The sequence below is a fragment of the Pongo abelii genome, chromosome 11 (genome assembly GCF_028885655.2).
Source record: "Pongo abelii isolate AG06213 chromosome 11, NHGRI_mPonAbe1-v2.0_pri, whole genome shotgun sequence".
NCBI classification, from domain to species: Eukaryota; Metazoa; Chordata; class Mammalia; order Primates; family Hominidae; genus Pongo; species Pongo abelii.
The window spans coordinates 140,861,142-140,880,965 of NC_071996.2; the positions used below are offsets into that span (position 1 = coordinate 140,861,142).

The 19,824-nt window shown below is 43.2% G+C and overlaps 1 protein-coding gene across 9 annotated transcripts in view; it reads right to left on the reverse strand.

The window, feature by feature from the left end:
- Nucleotides 1–2,155: 2,155 nt before the first annotated feature.
- The window catches only part of COL6A3 (collagen type VI alpha 3 chain), a 90,482-nt gene continuing 72,813 nt past the window's right edge, over nt 2,156–19,824 (reverse strand). For 8 of the 9 annotated variants that reach the window (XM_063713149.1, XM_009238283.4, XM_009238286.4 and 5 more), the window contains 7 exons: nt 18,552–19,250; nt 17,121–17,223; nt 14,201–14,613; nt 12,693–12,956; nt 11,527–11,625; nt 3,697–3,861; nt 2,156–2,951 (listed from right to left, as the gene is read on the reverse strand). In XM_063713149.1, the coding sequence (XP_063569219.1) occupies nt 2,911–2,951; nt 3,697–3,861; nt 11,527–11,625; nt 12,693–12,956; nt 14,201–14,613; nt 17,121–17,223; nt 18,552–19,250 (1,784 nt within the window). In that variant the 3' untranslated portion in view covers nt 2,156–2,910. The remainder of the gene's footprint in view (nt 2,952–3,696; nt 3,862–11,526; nt 11,626–12,692; nt 12,957–14,200; nt 14,614–17,120; nt 17,224–18,551; nt 19,251–19,824) is intronic. The other variant, XM_054550030.2, reaches the window with a different exon arrangement.

The window sequence follows — 19,824 nt, forward strand, 5'->3', positions numbered from 1 at the left end:
CCCAAGACCTCAGTCTCTTACTTCAATAGAAGTTTATTTCTTAGTCACAAAATCCAAAACAGGTGTTCTTTATTGGCAGGCCACCTTCCACAGGCCAGGCTGGAGGCTTCCCCAGAGAGAGCTAGTGGATATTAGGGTCAGGGACATGTCAGGGTTCAAGGAAGGACACAGAGTCCTTGGCATAGTCTGGCAGAAGATGCGTCTTGGGAAGAGAAATCCACGAGCTGTCAAGGGGTCAGGAATCCTGCAGCTCAGATCATGTTTTGCTGAACCCTAAGTTAGGACAGACAACGTAACAAAGGATTTTGTTTTATTTGCTCTGTGGGAATAAACGGGAAAAACTGCTCATCCACCGCCTGAGCACCTTGCCTTACCCCAAGTTAGCAGCACACACAGCTTAACCAGCCGCTCACCTGGACTTCATCACTTCCTGCTTCTCCTGAGTCAGGTGAGACAGTGGGCGTGATTGTCCCAGCAACCTTGAGCAGCCAAGGGACACGTACAGACAAGCAATGCATAGATAGAGTGAACCAAGAATGGCAGGGATGGGCATGCTGGCAACAGGAGGTGGAAAGGGAGAGAGGGTTCCATCTCTGGAGCCCTTGGAAGTGAGTCTCCCAGTGACAGGCCCTGCCCCAGTCTATTGTAACATGCCTTGAGCAGACCATCTAGGTATGTTACAAATATTGGTGTCCTACTCCTGTACCTTGGGCCTGACTACTCCCCCAAGTTCCACATGGGAATATCTGCAGGTCTTTGCCAAGAACATGTTCTTACACCACAGAAGGCCCCTTTGCCAGTGTGCCTGCAAGCCAAGAGGACCAGAGCATGAATGCCTCAGTGACCCGTGGAAACAGGTGTATGACTACCCAAGCTCCTTCACCCCTCTGCTGGGCTATGAGGTGCAGCGCCACAGGGGCTGCCAGGGTTTCCCCGAGGGATTAGGCTCTGGGCACCCACAGTGGATGCTGACTACACACCTCTTAACAGTGCTCTCCCCTTCCTTGTCTCACTCCCCATCTCTCAGCCACTCAGTGACTTCCTTCACCTCCCAAATAAACTACTCGCACCCACATCCTTAGTCCTAAGGGCTGCTTCCGGAGGAACTCAAAAAGTAAAACCAGATTGCGATGCTCATTTTAGGTCCATAGCAGATCAAGTCAATGGGGGGTGGGTGGGGCACGGAGATCCCTTGGGAAGTGAAGCACTCAGCCCATTACTTTGGGAGCTGGGCCCAGAGCTCTCTGCTCCTCAAGTTCCTGCAAAAGGCTGGTGTTGGGTGCCTGGCGGATCCCAGTGTTGGTCACCAAGGGCCACAGCTGAGAGCACACTGATCTGAGCACACCATGGTAGCTGCTGAGATAGAAGAGGACTGGGGAGGAGGTCATGGCGACCTTGTGAGGACTAAGTGGCGCTCCTGAAGAGTGCCACACTCCTCTCTCCTTTCCCAATAGACCAACTGGCAAATTCATCCCCTGATTTTACATAAAACAGTTCTGCCGACACCCAAGATTCCTGTAATTCTACCCTCAGCCCTTGCCAGGACATATGTATTTTATCCAATAAGTTGTTTCCTTTGTAAGTGGAACTCAAGTGCCACCTGAATATGTATTTGTTGGTTTCTTGTATTATTTCTGAAGAGAGAAAAAAACAGTCTTTAAGAAAAACAAAAAATTGAAAGACCCTGTGCTTTGTCTTTGAGACTCCAGGAAAGGGGTTGGGGGTCGTGGGGCAACACTGACTCTCTCAGCCATTGTGAGAGGGAGCAAATCAACCCCCTGGGAAAGGATCACTGTGGAGAGGAAGACAGGAGGAGGCTGAGGCTCTGAGGGCCAACCAAGAGTCAGAGGAAAAAATGGAAGCCAGCCTGGCTCTGCAAATCAGAAACACTACCGGGACCCAACAGCAGGAACACCTTCTGCTTGGCCATGGAGCACTGGAGCGTGTGGGGCTGAATCCACCAAGCGGGGGATGCTTGTTTCCACCCGGTCTCTTTGCACATTGGCTGATAAAGCTCTTTTGCCTCCTCCACTGGAAACGAAAGGGTGTTGCACAGGTCCATGGGGCCAGAACCGAACCCAGTTTCCCCAGCCTAGGGGTGATTCTGACAATCGCTGCTATGGAAACAAGACAGCCAAAAACGCCACACCCAGGAGACTTTCAATATACTTTATTAAAAAGTTTCTTTGTATAAATTTCCTAAAAATTTTAAAATTAAAATTAAATCCCCTCCCCCCTGCACAAAAAAAAAACACACACACAACATTAGAGGAATGCCAAAAATATTCTCTATTACAACTTTTTTTAATTCTTTAATTAAGGCATTGGTCCCAACGGTGCACATAGATAAAGGGATTTTGCTTCCTTCTCAACTAGATCATTTGTTAGAGGCTTTAGAAAAAGAAAATTAGCTTGAAATCTAATCCAGGAAATTGGGGGCAGGGAATGAAAAAGTTGGTCTCTTGTTTCTCCACGATACACAGGCTTCCCATCTAAAGTCATGCTTAACTAAAAGGGAAAAAAAATGAACCAAGCAAAAGTATATAGAGTAGCCGTGACATTTGCATTATTTTCTAGACTTTACATTTGCCTGCAACAGGCATAACATGAAACTCCAGAGGGAATTTGAATTGATAGGAATGTTCACATAAACACCAGCAGTGGCTAACTGTTACACAACATTCAAAGTATTCGAGAGAACTGCCTGGAGACGGAGAGCGAGGGTCCACAGACACATTAGCACCATACTGACAGGTCATGCAGCAGGATGTTCCCTCCCGAGTTCGAGTGTAAATCAAAGCATGAAATGATACAGTGCAAGGGAATCTACACCCGGAGCTTCTACAGAGACAAGTTGGCGATGGCTGACTCCTTCTTCTTCAAGAGGTATATGATGTTGGCCAGCCACGCTTAGGTTCCCATCACACTGATGACTCCGGGTTTGGCGAGCACTGAGCGTCGAGAGAGGGGGTGGGTGGGGTGAGGTGAGGAGCCGAGAGAAGAAAGGAAAAGCCACATTACTGACCCAAAAGGGCACTGTCATTATCATGACACAGTCCCGCAGCCTCTGGTTTCCATCACCTGTCTCACTTTTCTACTCAGTACCATCAAAGGCCCTCTGTGACCTTCTTGGCCTGGGGCCCCGGGGCCCGGGGATGTCTGGGAAATCTGATTCCATTCTTTTGCCCTGCACCATCTACCAGGCCTTTATACGAACTGAACTCTCCCCATTCTGGCACTGACCCCAGGCTCTGTTCAAAGTGTTTATTTTATTACCAGTTGAACTGCACAATATAATGGAGATACTGGATGGCCCCAGTGACAACATTGTTATTTATAGGAAGCAAAACTATTTAAAAGATAAATTTGTGGGGGTTATTTATCTTTGGTGTTATCTGTAGTTGTTCATTATATTATCTTCCCAGGAATCATTTTTGGTGCAATATTTTACAAATAACACCAACTTAGTAACATTTCTGAAGAATGACAAGGGACAATATGTTTTTAGAAACCCAAAATAGGAATTCAAAAAGAAATTTCATGGGTTGTATTTGAAACTCTTCCTTATCTGAGGATACACTTTGTCTTTTTTTTGACATGTGTCATAATCATTGCACTTCTAATATTTTTCAAGGTGACTTATTGACCTGAATCTCTTATTTGCAAAAGCCATAAACACAAGGAAGAATCACTTACCAGGAGCGCAAACCTTTTCACATTCTTTCTGTGATCCAAATTTGTTTTCGTTTCCACCACAACCTCCATACCAGAATCTTGCACAGCTTTTGGTGTTTGGATCATAGTACCATTTTAATATGAAATCCCTGCAAGTTCCTTCGTCTTTCGGCAATTTGCATATATCTTTAATAAAAACATGAGAAAAGGACATTAATAAGAACATGCGTTTTACTCTGCTCCCAGTGTTGGGGCTAACAGTCTGATGACCCTACTGTGGCAGAAGGAAAAAAAAGAAGAGCTTCCAGGTGAAAACTCCCTTAACCTGCTCAAATCTCCATTTCCTCACTGCCATATGGACATAGGAATTGCTTACAGCATTGTGAGAGATAGATGAAATTATATCAATGAAAGGGCTTCATAAACAGCACTCAGAATCCCAAATGCTGGCAATGGTTATTGAATAATTTTAAATGAAATGAATTGTTTTTCCCCTTTCCAATCACTGGGCCATTTGCCCTCCAAATCCTTTCATGTTAAATCCCCAGAAAAGAAACTGAATTTTAAAACCTCAGGGTTTTATATTTCTTGGCAAAATGGAAATTCGATTCTGTTGGGATATAGTTCAAAAATAAGGCTCTACCTTTCATTACAAGCCAAGTAGACTGAAAATTAAAGGTAAAGCAGAAAAGAAAATCCTTTATGAGTGTGTGTGTGTGTGTGTGTACACACGCTTGTGTGGTAGCCAAGGGCCTTTGTGACCTGCCAAATGAAACACATAAAACGAAGAGCTAGCACTGATGTAAAATTCATGACGGCAAAAATGTCACATAGCAGAACTATTTTGAAGACAGAGAAGCATTCTTTTTCCAGTTAAGGAAGTTTATGTTTTAAATGCACACGTCTGATGTAGCCCAGCTGCAAAGTAAAGCAAAGGTCCCCTCGACGCCTGGAGAGAAGAGTTTACAGTTCACACACAGCACGACTCCTGTTTACAGAGTTTTCTGGCAAACTCCAGATTGTTCTGGGAAAGAGAAGCATTGATGTCAACTGTTATCTGTAAGTTTGAAAACGTAAACCTTCTTTCTCCAAAACTCCCTGGAGCCAATAATTCTGCATGCTCCTGTGAGTAGCTAACAGGCTGGAATTATCCACCTCTCCCGTACAAAGGGATGCTTCTCCATCTCCTTTGTCCCCAGCGAGGCAGGCTGCTCACAGCTGCGGGGGTGGTGAGCATCTGTGCTTCAGATACATACCAAAAAGGACAAGGAAAACCTAAGTCTTCAGTGGATAATCATAGCTGGGATCACCCACGATGGATCAGACTCAAAGGTGCACAGGACTGAGGCTCAGAATTGATCTAAAACATTTCCTGGTTGCTGCTGTCACCCAAATTCCAGGCTGGTGGCTGGTGGCTCCACAGTTACAACACCTCCTAGTCGCAGACCCTCTCAGGGCCCAGAAAGCCAGTGGTCCCCATGAGAGCCAATGAAGACTCCAGGAAGTCAGAATAAAATGAAGGCAATTTACAAAAACAATCTTCTTTCTCTCAAATATGCCAGTAACTGAAGGAAAATGCCTGGCTTTCAAGGAAGGTCCTGGAGAGAACTGACAAGGCAAGGTTATTTAACCATCAAAACTGATTCCTTATTTACCGGTGGGTTCCCTGTTAGCATGAGGCCGGCGTCAAATGATCTCCCTATTCTTCCTTCCTTCCCAGAGCATTGGCCAATGGACCCTATTTGCTCTATTTTATTTGTTTCAAGTGCACTTCAGTCCCGACCATCTGTGTTTAGCTGTTCAGTTCCCAGTCCCCTGGGCTCCGCTGAACCAGTCACGAGAGGTCTGCCCAGAGCCACGGACACCCAGCCCGAGTGGCCTCGCAGCAGCGCGCTCCACTCCCCGTCTGATTGGCTTCTCCAGCTTCCTTGGGTCTCCACCCTAGCCCTCCAGTTCCACACCATGGCACTGGCGTTTTCTGCCCTTATTTCAGTGACAGTCACTACTGAGACCCTGTAAGATTTACTAGTGGAAAATAAGGACACTGTTACTGTGGACAAGCAGATATTTGGAAAACCAAGAGAAATATATTAGTGAGGTGAGAACCCAGCACTATTCAAAGACAAAAATCTGGACTTCTCTGCTTCTGAAGCACAAAAACGGGGGATTTTATGTCCTTAAGAAGCCTTCTAATGCAAACTCCACATAATCTTGACTTCTGAGACACGTCGTTTTGGCTGGACTCTCCTCAGCTATGAGTGCATATGTTAAAGCAACTGTTTTAAAGCAAAAAACAAAAAGTATTAAATGTCCTGGAGTACAAAGGGAGATGGCTGGCCCTCGTTGAACTTAACCTGGACTTTTCCCTAGAACGACCTGTCTTTGGATGCAATAGCTGTTCATCTTTTCCCTCTGAAATGAGTGTGCCCCTCAGGTATAACCTGTGTAGGAAGCTAGAGCCTTCTCTTTATCTGAGAGGAGCGCTTGGCTGAGTCTTCCTTAATTTGCTCTTCTTTATTATTGAGAACCTAGTGGGAGCCTAAAAGACAATGGGGACTGAAAACTATCCACAACTTTCCCCAGCTTCCTAACCTAGAATAACAATGTAAATAAGTTTGCTTGGAAAACAGAGAGGGGAAAGGCTGCCTGACTCAGACCACTGTCTGCTGAAACTTCCTTACTATTGGTCACTGGGCTTCAGGAAAGCATCCAAATAGAAGAAAGGAAATGGAGGCAAGCACAGTGTTAGGTTAAAACCCTGTTCTGGGAATCCCACCTGTTCCCAGAAGCCACAGGCGCCTACCTAGAACATCCTAAAAACAACCATTCAAAAACAGTGGGGCACAAGGCACCCTAAGCACCACAGTCCATTTTTGTAATAAAGATGTGCGGGAGTGGATGCACATGTGCAATGCATACACCTTCCCACAAGCAATAATATTCATAGAAAAAATAGGAAGGCTATGCATCGGGTCATTATTGGCTTTCATCAAAAGCCAGCAATGCTGTCACAATGAGAATCGTGTAACATATTTCTCTGTACATCCTGAATGCTTGACAATGCATATCTATTAACTTTATAATCAGCAAAAAATATATGTATTCTTCAGAGTGGAAAACATATATTGATTGGAAAATCTTGTCTTTTTCATAGTTTGATATCCCCATAGTGTTTCAATGCATTTTTAAAGGCATCAGCTTTGACATTTCCCAAACATATTGATTTCCAAATCACGATGTAAGTACTTCCTTGAGCAAACTGAAGGAAGACAGGCTGAAAGGTGTTTATGCTGCAGTCATCAACATGTTCCTCATCAGTTTAATGGTCCCCAAAACAAGAAAATTCAATCACCTTCTCACTCGGCATTGTTGTTATGGTATAAAGTACTTCCATACCTTGGGTGCAGGTATGATTTGCCTGAATGAAAACACTTTCCACCATCTACATTTTCAGCATTGGTCAGTTCAAAGGGTACCAAAGAAACTTACTAAACTTTCAACTTACTTAATTTATTTATTTATTTAGAGACTGAGTCTCACTCTGTTGCCCAGGCTGGAATGAAGTGGTATGATCTCAGCCCACTGCAACCTCTGCCTCCCAGGTTCAAGTGATTCTCCTGCCTCAGCCTCCTGAGTAGCTGGATTACAGGCATGAGCCATCATGCTTGGCTAATTTTTGCATTTTTAGTAGAGACAGGGTGTCACCATGTTGGCCAGGCTGGTCTTGAACTCCTGACTTCAAGGGATCCTCCTGCCTCGGCCTCCCAAAGTGCAGGGATTATAGGCGTGAGCCATCACACCCGGCCAATTTTTAACTTTATTTTAAAATGTAGCTGTGGTTAAATTTTACTCTTTCAGATCTTGACCAACAGACTTCTATTTTTTAAGACTTCAAGATAAAAAACACTCCTTTGGGCTCATCATAACCCACACACGACAACTAACCAGAAAACATCCTCGCACAGCGATGAACAACAGACAGCCTGGAGAGGACCATTTCCTAAATCCCTGTAGCTATTTAACTTACTTCAGATGTGGGATTAGTTTGTTCTTTAAATTATTATTAACATAAAGTCAGGTATTGCCCCCAAATATACCATTTTATGCTAATCGATGATATATATTCACACAGAACATGGCCAATCAAATACTGTATTCTATCCAATATAAGAGATCTTAATTTTATGATGCACTATTATTTTATGTTCTACTAAGTAACACAAAATGCTACCAATAAACCATGATATGTTGTCAATTCTAAGTCACATTTCAGTTTCAGAAGTGTCCCAATGGGAAAAAAATTGTGCATCTTAGAATCAATAAGTAAAACGTTAGTAAACACAAAATGATGGTTCCTTCAGGGCTATACAATTGGCCCAGTCATGTCTACTTGGACAAAATGTGATCAGTTCTACAGATTGCTAATTTCAAGAATAAATAATAAAGGACATGATGATTTTGTTAGTTGTTTTGTCTAGTTTCTGCATTGAAACTTCTTTAACACATGTGATTAAGCCAATAATTTAGGATTCATTTTGTAATACTGCAAAAAGTAAATTTTAAGTTAGATTTTTGTTGTTGTTGTTGTTGTTGTTTAGAAATTCTAGAGAGTCTTATCTTTAATAGTAACATGCATAGAAAATATCTATCCAAAGCTTCCTTAGCTAAAAATGAGAAGGGAGAAGAGGGAGGTGGTAACAAAAGCCTAAAACCAAAATTAGCAACTACGTAGCACTGTCAAAATCAGCAGCAACAAAGCAGGTGGCAGAAAGGCCCAGCACACCCATGCTTTCAGGAGGCCATGGTAATGAATGAAAGATCCACTGCTGCTCACTGCCATTTATAGGCAGCAGATGTGTGACAGAAAAGTGGCTGGAGTATAATTCTTTTAGATGCTGAGCAAAGCAAAAAGCAGAGTGAGATATTTTTGTGGGGGTTCATTTGGTTTTATTTTAAAAAGTACAAATATTAACCATTTAAAATCAAATCATGTAATATTGCAAAGCTGGAATCCTGAGTGTTTGCTAACGATGCCCTGGGTATATTAATGGAATCAAGGTCTGTTAACAGAATCAACCTTCATCTCTAAGGTGAGAGTCTCCCTGCCACACACCAAACAGGGCCATATCTTGTGGAGGACAGAAAATGCCCTAACCAGGCTGCCCTCGCATTACATGCCTGACTCAAATTCCTGATAAACAAGCATCTATTCAATGTGATTGTCAAAATGGGCAAACATTAACATATGCAAATGAAAACCAACGGTAACACTGCTCCTCTCCTCTTCCCCTGCCTTAGGTGCCCAGGACTAGGAACTTTTCATTTGAGTGTTTCTGCCTACGAATTCCTTCACAGATTCAAACACAGGTCACCAGGGTCCCAGAATCCAATGTGATAAACTGTGAAAAATACAGGTTCTTAAGACAGTATCTTTTATTCACAGAAGTAAAAAAGCAAACAGTAGTATCTACTATTTAATACTAAGAAAGGGACCCATCTCTGTAAACATGTTTCTAATTAATGGATGCTGCAGAAAGTAAGAGGAATTAAAATGGACACATGCAAATATAAAAATATATATTTTAAAAACTTCATTTTGCCTGAATGGTGTAGAAAATGTATATTTGGAGAAATAATGCCTATTGTGGTCATTGGAATTTGGATGCAAAATACACATGCAACTACTGAGTAAGCATACAGTTATTATCTTTTCTTAGTTATTTAATAAAGAGTGATTCATTGTCTCTCCTTTTTCTATATCCAAATATATAAAAACCATTAAAAGATTCTCTCCCCACCCCAGGGGAAATGGTTAAAATGACAATTACAGGAGAAGGTGAGGAGGAGAGGGAGAGAAGTTGGTGGGGGGTGGGGAGGATAAGGATTCGTCTCCTAATTCTGGTTATCCATTTTGAATTTTAGACATTTTTAAGTAAATGTCCCATTTATTAGGTCGGTGCAAGAGTAATTCCAGTTGTTGCCATTACGTTCAGTGGCAAAACCGCAATTACTTTCGCACCAACCTAATAATTCAAAAAGAGCTCTCAAAAATGGCATGTGCCTGTGTGTACGCCAACATATATTCATCAGGCCAAGGCGGGTTAAGTGCTTGTTTTGTTACTATGAAGTAAGTAAGTTTAAGAGATCAGAGATCAATTATGCAGGGCCTTGTTCTTTTTTTTTTTTTAAAGTAATTTATGTCTTCACTCTGGACAGGAAAACACACATATGCATGTGTACACACATACATACACAGACACACACACGTGAAATGGTGAGAGGACATTCACATCCTGGGTCTGAGGGTTATGCTCCAATTAGTATGAAGAAGAAAGGTTTTATTTAGATTCATCTGTATCAACTACTTGTAGCCTTGAAAGAAACACAAGCCCCAATTTCAAAAACTCTTTTCTCTTTATCACAGGTAGACAGGCGATCTCAGTGTTAAAGGTCTGGATCAAAAGCACCTTCTTAATTCTGAACCTCACAACTCAATATATATTTTTTTTTAAAAAAAAAAGGAAAAGAAAAACAAAACAGCCCAGCCAGACCCTTGCTTAAAGATTTTGTTGTTTATATTAACCAGGCACTGTTTATACAATCTTGTCCCTTTTGGACCACACATAAGATAACCAAAAAATCCTCAAATCTTGCTGTCTAGTTTACTCATTATTGATCTCTGATCTCTAGTTTACTCCAAGTCTTTTTCTCTCAATGAAGCACTAAATTGGCTAAAAATTTTCTATTTCCCACACTGTATTCAGGGTGAAGTTAACCAATGAGTGAGAAATGACGCACACAGATTTCAGCAACTTTGAAGTTAGAGTTGAATCTGTCCTGACCCACACCTTTGGGGAAAATCTACTGTGTTCTTTGTGGCTTCTCTTTGAGCTCAAGCACCATGGTGGGGTCGCCTAACAGGCTCATTCAACAGACACCTTTAAAATCAATTACAGAAATAAGCATTGTGAAGAGAAATGCTTTCCTCCTCCTGACGGTAGATGATACACCAAAAAATAATGAATTGTCCCCTAGTTAGCAGAAAGTTTTTGCTTCAGGTCTATAAAACAGTATTATATCTAAATTCCCATGGCATTTCCATTTTTTATGTTCATACCATCATTCTTTGCTGAACACTCTTAAGCAAAGCCTATTAACTATTTTAATAATCAGTTTCTCACGGATGAACAAGCCAAGTCCACATTCTGCTGAATGAGAGATTCCAGGTCTCTCAGAGTTTCACTGCCCAAGAACAAAAGCAAGTAACAGCTGTCAGTTCCTGAATTATACCTAACCAGTCACTAACTTAGCATAGACTATGCACACACTCTGGGGCTCAAGCACATGAGAGAGGGTATCACAGACTCACACACTAAGCTGGGGTGTGTGCTTAGGATGTCAGGACCAGAACACCCCATGGGTCAGATCCAAACCCACGCATTTCATGGATTCTAGCCAGATTTGTCTTGTGTTCTTCTAGGCAGTTGTTTTATTAGATTAAATCACTGAGTAAATGAAACGCCAATCTTCACAGCATCACAGACCACAAATCAACTCGAGTCCCAGTATAAGGCACAGGAGAAATGACTAATGGATATGTGAATTCTAGTGATAGCCCCAAATGCACCTCCCATCAAATTTTCACTGAGTCTGGTCACAGGTAAAGTAAGACTCCATTTACACCTGGGATTATGCAGAATAAGATGATGTTGGACTGCATAGAGCTGACATGGACCTATTCCCCCATAGAAGTCATGCCCGGGCTAAGACTCAGAACCCAGGAAGGTAAATTGGAATCAAGACGAGTATTTTCTTAGTGCCATTAATGGACCTAATAGTTTCACAACTCACCTGTTTCAGTGAGAGCCAACGGTTCTGTGCTCACCATTAGATTGATGGTTGAACTAGAAGCTGACCTTGCTGGCTGTGGAGGTGGGGGCTGAGATTTCTCTATAAAAGAAAAATATATGCAACTCATAGGTAAATCAGAAACAAGAGGGCCTGGGAATCCTTAGTGACTGATATAAGGTTGCCTGCTGTGATTAATGTCTTATGTGAGGGAGTGGCGATTGAAAGACACAGATCCAAGACACCTCTACACCCACGACTTATGCTGTGGGCGGCAAGTTGGATCCACGTGCTAATAAGCGACTAGAGGGGATCCCTGAACTTCTGAACAAATCCTCTCACCTCCCACACAGCCTCTGCTGCTGTCCAGGAAAATAGAGCCCTAGGGTTGACTGGGTCTTTGGACTCATATCTCTATGGGCCTAATCCATGGCACTGGTGGGAATTCCCTTTCCTCAAGCTGGTTCCTTGATCTGAATAGCATTGGCCTGAAGAAAAGAGGAGGCTTCCCTTCACATTCCTGGAGCAGTGGGGGTCAAGAAGAATGGGAGGGGGGAACCCAGAAGAATTTAGAAAGATGAGAGAGGGGACCATGAATAATGAAGAAAAGCTGGGACAGCACTCAAGTGCAGGCCTCAGTGAAATGGGGGAGTCCTGGGGACAACAGCCAGCCAAGGGCAGAGCCCAATTATGGTGATCAGGGTAGGGAGACTCAGCTATCGACATCCTCCACCCCCGGGGCGGTGAGACTTCAGGGACACCTCCATTACTCCCTAAGGGGCCAGTGACTGGTTGATGTTTTCCTGAACATGGAAACCTGGACAGGGTGGTGGGCAACCAGGAGCCCTCGCCAGGAGACGTGGCCATCTTTCCCGGGTGCAATGTTGGAAACGGCTGTGCTCAGGCGACATGGATCTGGCTTCCTCCATAAAGTGGCCCAGGACCCAGAGGGCAGGACTGCATCCCACATGGAATCCCATTTCCATTCTCTGTTTTATAAACTTAGGGTGCCACCAAAGCACCCAGGCTGAGTTGTTTTGTTGTTGTTGTTGTTGTTTTTCTAATTTGTGGTTATTTCAGAATAGTTCAATAAGTAAGTATCTCCTTTGTGTCCTATTTGATACTCTACATAGAAATCAGGTACTGACTTGTACTGATCATGTACTTACTTGTACTGAAACTTCCGTGGTAGGTGGCTCTGACCTGAGACCTCAGGTAGCAGACCACAGCCACATGGTATGTCTGCCCAGCAAGCAGGCCTCCGATGATGCGGTCCGTGACTGTAAGGTTCTGCTTCAGAACCAGGGACTGATCATGGGCTGAGGTGACGGTGAGGTCATAAAAATAAGGACTGGGGGGCTCAGGCCTCTCCCAGTGGAGTTTGGCGCTGTTCTCTGTTATCTCAAACACCTGGACTTCACGGGACACCCTAACTGGAAGATAGATCAGAGTGTGAAGATAAAAAATAAAATCCTCCATGACTGTTGTGCATGAGCGAGAGAGGAAATCTGAAAGCGATGTGTTAACAGACAAATTGACTTGAAATTTAGGTGAGGTGGGGAACTAATTTCTGTTCAAGCCTCTAAAAAAATATTGCTCTCATACATGAAATGTGGAATTCACAGTAAAGAAAAATCTCATTATTCATCAACTATCTTTTTTTCTATTAAAAATCTCCACTGTTAAGAAGATACTTTGGAAATGCAAGGCCCAGCATACTAATCATAAGTTGTGTTCGCTACAAAATGAGCCCCATAATTTAACATATATTAAGTCATAAAATTTTAGGGTATGACATGAATTTCTTTTAAAGGAATTCACTTTCTCTCTTTCATACTGTTCATAAAATGAAGATAATTTCCATTTTATCATGAGCCTTCCTTTACAGCTTGTGACATTCAGTAGTGTCTTCCAGTATCTTCTTTAAGAAAATGATAAAATAACATACTCTTGGTCTCATTAAAGCCATCTACCTTTTGTATCTAATTCAGTCTGAAATATATTAAGTTGGTACAGAGTAATTGTGGTTTTTGCCATTACTTTCAATATTTTTCTCATGGTCAGTATGAGCATAGATTTCAGCCTTGGAGAATGACTGATGGTTCAGGCTCTGACTTTTCAGGTTGCTGGACTGAACACCCAATATCGCCACAGCACACAGCTTAGGGCCCCTCTTCTGTGGGTCTGAGGCAGACACAAAGTTTGCACTTGCAAAGGGCTCCCCCAGACCTTTTCAAGGCATATTCTAAGGTAGGCGAGTCCGGCTCCATACACCAGCCCAGAAACAGCTGCCTTGCTGCCTAAGAACCAACTGCAGCCTTTTTCTTTCTGTCTCTCTCACTCCCTAAATAGGAGCTAAAACCTTATTTCGACATGGAAACTTTTCCCTTTAGTTTAAGACAACTCAATTTTCAGGTGAAGTGAGCTGTGCCCCCACTGACATTCCAGAGAGAATGACAGCTTCCCATCCCTACCCAGCGACAGGATCGAGGGCACAGGATGGGGAGTGGGGAGGCTGGAATCCCTAACCAACGCCTCTTAAAATACATCATCCAGGTGTACAAGCCCAGATCAAGGACTGTATTCTGAGTGTGCTACATGCAGGCTTTGAGGAACACACCCTGGAGCAGTAAATGAGGATGTCACAAGATGGCAGCCCTAGCAAGGGCTTTCTTACCCACGGGCTTAGTGGTGGCTGGCTTGGTGGCAGCTGGTTTGGCTGCCTGGGGCCTAGGGGCCTCAGGCTTGGTCACCACTGGTTTTGCAGCAGCAGCAGCGGGGGGTCTTACAGCTGCTGGCTTTGCTGCTACAGGCTTCGCTGCTGTTGCTGGCTTCACCACCACTGGGGGTCTAACAGTGGCCGTCTTCGTGGCCACAGGCTTGGCAGCCATAGGTTTTGCAGGGGCTGGTTTCACAGGGGCCAGCTTTGCAGCGGCTGGCTTCGCAGATGGCTGATTTACAATAGCTACAGGCTTTGTTGTGGTGGTTACAGGCTTTGTTGTAGTGGTCACCGGCTTCATCGTAGTCACCGGCTTCGTTGTCATCGCTGGGTTGGATGTAGGACTTGAAGTAACATTATTCGGAACATTTCTGTTAAGACAAATTAAATATTACCTCTACTTTTGCCTGCTATCTAAAATAAATAAAGACATAACCCCATGAGCTACATTAAATTTGTTTTAGCAAAATGCCTGCAATAGTTTTTATAGATTATGTATAGTAGTGCATGTATTAAAATTAAATTCCTTCTTTTAAGGATCTGTGCCTCCCTAAAAAAAGATATGGAACAGCATATTGAAAAATAGAATCATTAAAAATGAAGCTTATATTGTTCTACAAAAACACCTTTCAATTTCTAAAATAAAGACAGAGAGAAAATAAGAGACAATAATAAATAATATCCAACAATGTTCTCATTATAGCAATTAACCAACCAAAACATACACCAAAAATTAAATGAAATCAGTAGTTAGCTACTTACATTATAAGAAAATATCCACTCAATCAAATGCTATGTTGAGCTGGAAAACTATAAAGTTAGCATGTACTATTTTGCTCCCAGGGATTATTATTGGGAGTATATATATTTTTTATTTCTCTTAATTTTTGTGTATGTGTATTTTTTTTTTACAATTTCTTGATTTATTATCAACATCTAGAGAGAATAGCAACCTAATCAAACAGACATAACAACATGGACCCACACTTCATAGCTTTCTTGATCTTAGAAGAAAATATATTATTTTATAGTCATATCTTGCTACATGTCCTAGGAAGTATTAATATATTTTCAAGTTAATATCATAAGACTTCAAATACTAGGTTACTTCATTCATTCCATTTTCCTAAAGATAAAAAGGTTGAGCCAATTTTAGGGAATGTTTCAGAGAAAAAATACGAATCATTAGAGCCTAGAAAAATAGAGGCTACAAAGCTAAATGAAGCATCCAGTGCCACGATAAGGGTCCTAGCTGCCTTAGCAATGATATTCATTCTTGCTATGCTGAGATTTAAAGCCACTCCTTCTGAGGTCAAAAGAAAGAGTTGAAGGACTTAAGTGGTGATAGAGAGAAGGGTCTGCAGTAGGAAGAGATGGGCTCTCTTTCCCCATCTTGAGAGTCAGCCAGTAGTAAGCCAGATAGTCATTTTTCAAGGATCATTTGCATTCACGTCTCATCTGTGTATGAAGTTCAGAATCTGCAGAATCTGCACTTCCCTCCAAAGCATGACACACTGTGACGTTCTCTTAAGGAGCACACATTGCTGACACACTACAGGAGCTCAGTTCCTGCAGCCACATCACCCCAGCTAGCCTTCTGTTACATGGCCCCCCTGCCCTCTTTGCTCCTAGGGTTGGCACCTGAGATGGAGCAGGGCATGAAACACGGCACACGGGCCAGGCAGCAGCATCAGCATGGGTGCCACAGTCCTGCCCACTCCCACCTCTCCCGTCAGTCTTCATAGAACATGCACATGGCTTCCTATTATTACCATCATTACATGTTATCACAGCATTAATAATTTGAAGAAGACATGGAGTCCATTTTTTGATGTATCCAATCCTTCTTTTACTCAATCATTTCACACCAGATACGGTAAATTGTTTGGACCTGCGGTCTCAATTATCTAACTTCTCTCTGCCCATGCCTTTTACAATGTAATGTGGCAAGTCCTTCCATCAAGCCTAGTTTTCCACTCTTAAATCTAGGTTAGCCTTTGGACATGCTTTGCTCAATAGAACGTGGCAGAAGTAACAGTGTGCCAGTTCTAACCTAGGTCACAAGAGGCCTTGCACACTTGTCTTCTCTCAGGGAACCCTGCCAGGTCACCTTGTGAACAAACCCAAGCTAGCCTGCTGAGAATTAGAGACCACATGGAGCAGAAATGAGCCAGCCCACCTGAGACCATTCTAGACCAGCAGCTCTATAGCTGACAAGCAGCTGACCACAAACATAAGGGATCCAAGGAGAAAACAGAAGAACCACCCAGTTGAGCCCAAACAAAAATTGCTAACCCACAGAATTGCAAATTAAATAAGTGGTTGTTGGCCAGGCCCAATGGCTCATGCCTATAATCCCAGCACTTTGGGAGGCTGAGGCAGGCAGATCATTTGAGTTCGGGAGTTCTAGACCAGGCTGGACAACATGGCGAAACCCCATCTCTACTGAAAAAAAAAATACAAAAATTAGCCAGGCATGGCTGCAAGCACCTGTAGTCCCAGCTACTCGGGAGGCTGAAGCATGAGAATTGCTTGAACCCAGGAGGCAGAGGTTGCAGTGAGCCAAGATTGCACAACTGCACTCCAGCCTGGGCAACGCAGCAAGACTCTGTCTCTAAATAGATTAATCAAGTAAGTAAATAAATAGGTGGTTGTTGTTTTAAGCCACTAAGTTTTGGGTAGCTTGTCACGTGGCAAAAGCTAACTAATAAAACAGATTATTTGAGAAGCATGACCCACACTACCTTTGGGAAGTCACATTTTCTGGATTTTAAGGTCCTCATCCCATAAAGTCAGGAGCTGTCTGGAGGACCTGTTGGAGGACCTGTGCATTCCCTGCAGCACTACAATTTTTAAGACAATAATTATAATCACTTACACTTGTTTGTGACCAAACTTCACAAGGTTCTTTGTGGGTTGGTCCCCCTGGAACCAATCACACTGTTTCCTGATATCTGGGGACAAGTAAAAAGCATTTTCACCTAAAGAAAAAAACAAAGAAAACAATTGAACTGCATGCTAATAACATAAAAATTAAAATTAATCTGTCAATAAGTTCAATGAATCACATAACATTTATTTAGCCCATAATTATTGTTGAATTAACTATATCAGACAAACTATGTCCAGTGATTTTAAACATAAAGTATGATAGCATTTGATCCATAAAACATGCCAATATGTTCTATTTGGCAAGATTTGGGTGATTAAGTTAAAGATGTATTTATCCAACATGAGAGAGAAGACAGGGATAGAAGAAAAATCAAGTGGAGAGTTTAACAAGTTCTAGACTGTTGGACATCAGATTACAATCCAACTGCTTTTCATATTTTCTCAATGCTTTGTTGAGCAAAGCTTTTGTTTTTAATCTTTGGAAGACAGGAACAGTGACCTGTGGGTGAACCTGGGGGCTTACCTTTGCTTCACATTTTTCCTTGAATCTTTTGGGGGCCAGACCTTCACAAATGTGAATACTGTTTTCATAGACCTCAACATTCCCTTAAATAATAAACATTTAGCATATACATGTTTATTTATACTTTATAAATCCCCCTCATTTGTTCCAAGACTTGCCTGTACTGACCCTGGGCTGCACACTGTACACAGGCTCTGGAAACTATAATAGGCTGCACCTCCTCAAAGAGCAGTCTAGGGGACCACAGACCCACAAACAAATGATCAACAGGCCAGGTAATAGATGCCCTAAGTAGGGTGTCCGGATTAACCATGAGCAGGCCTTGGGAGCGGGAGCCTCCACGGCGAGCAGAAGCCATTGGAATTGAGCTTTGAAGATGAATATGGGTTTGTTGCTAAAGTGCAGTGGAGAGCATTCCAGGGAGGGGGAGCCCCATGAGCAAAGACCCAGTGTTATCCAAGCACGGGGCTGGTGGCTAAGCCTAGATCAAAGCAACTCTTTCTAGAAGCTTTCTCCGGTGCCCCTAACAGAAGTCACTTCTCTTGCAACATGCCAGCCTATTATGTCATGTGTAATAAATGTGCATTTGATCCATTTGCCCACCCATTTGTAAACTGTTAAGGACACCAAGAGTGCCTTATGACTAGGTGGTGCTTGGTCAAATGTGGTAGAATAAAGGAGTCAATGAGAACAAGGATTCTGTCTGCATGTTCCCTGCTTACTCTGACTCCTAAGAGCATTTGTGGCATATGGCAGGTGTCAATATATGCCTGTTAAATGAATGAAACAGTCCCTGTCAACACATCATTGTCTTTTCCGTGACTGTTCCCACACTTCTCCGGGCCCGAGCATAAAGCCAGGCCAGGGGCACATGCTGTGCCACACAGGACTTACTGCTGACGAAGGACGGCAACAGCCTCCCAAAGCGCATCAAAGGCTCCTCGTTGAGCTCGGTGGACTTGTCCACTAATTTGAAGAAGACGTCGTTTGGCTCACTGGCAAAGGTGTATACCTCCTTGATGTTCACCTTCCTGCCAATGCCCAGGACCACGAAGAAGTAGCCCTTGCATTTGGCCTGCAGGATGACTCTCTGGGCCTCCTCCAGCTGCTGCTCCTGCACCTCGCCCGTCAGCATCAGGACCACAATTTTCAGGTCCCGTGGGTTTGGGGCACTTTCAAAGACATTCTCTATGGTGTATTCAATGGCACTTCCCAAGGCCCTGGTTCCCTGCAACTGTGTCATTCCCCGGCTGAGGAAGTCCACCAGCTTCTCCTTGGAGCCATAGTCAGTCAGGGAGAATTCCACCTTCACAGGTGGCATGCTGGCATTGCCCATGGACTCAGAGGGCGCGTGCTGCACAACGGCCACTCTGGCGAAGTGCTGGGAGGCCTTGGGGTCTGGGCTCATGTCCAGTTGTCTGACCAGGTACGCTATGTACTTCTTCATCTCATTGAACTGGAACAGGGTGGTGGTCTCAGCGCTGTCTAAGACAAAAGCCATGTCGATGTCCACATCGCTCCCTGCTGCTCTCCTGTCCCTGAAGGAAGGCCTCCAACTGCCAAATCCGCAGGATGGGTCGATGTTGCAGATGTCTAGAAAGAAGCATGGCAGCCTATTTGTTCTGTGACACCCACAGCAGTATACACAGCTCATCAATCTGCTGGGAGACTTGGGTGATTAAAATGATCACATAAGATCAAAAGCGGGCCGGAAGCAGTGGCTCACGCCTGTAATTCCAGCACTTTGGGAGGCCGAGGCAGGTGGATCACGAGGTCAAGAGATCGAGATCATCCTGGCCAACATGGTGAAACCCTGTCTCTACTAAAAATACAAAAATTAGCTGGGCCTGATGGCGCATGCCTGTAGTCCCAACTACTCCGGAGGCTGAGGCAGGAGAATCGCTTGAACCCAGGAAGCAGAGGTTGCAGTGAGCCAAGATTGTGCCACTGCACTCCAGCTTGGGCGACAAGAGCGAGACTCTGTCTTAAAAAAAAAAAAAAAAGATCACAACCAAAACCAATTTATATCTTGCCTTGATTTGATTACGGCCAGATTTCAGTTTCTATCACCTAATACTTAGTAGATGAAACAAATCAGTAACCTAAAATCTTTGTAGTATACCATGTGCTGGCATTTTTAAAAGAAATGAAAAATTATCTTACTTCT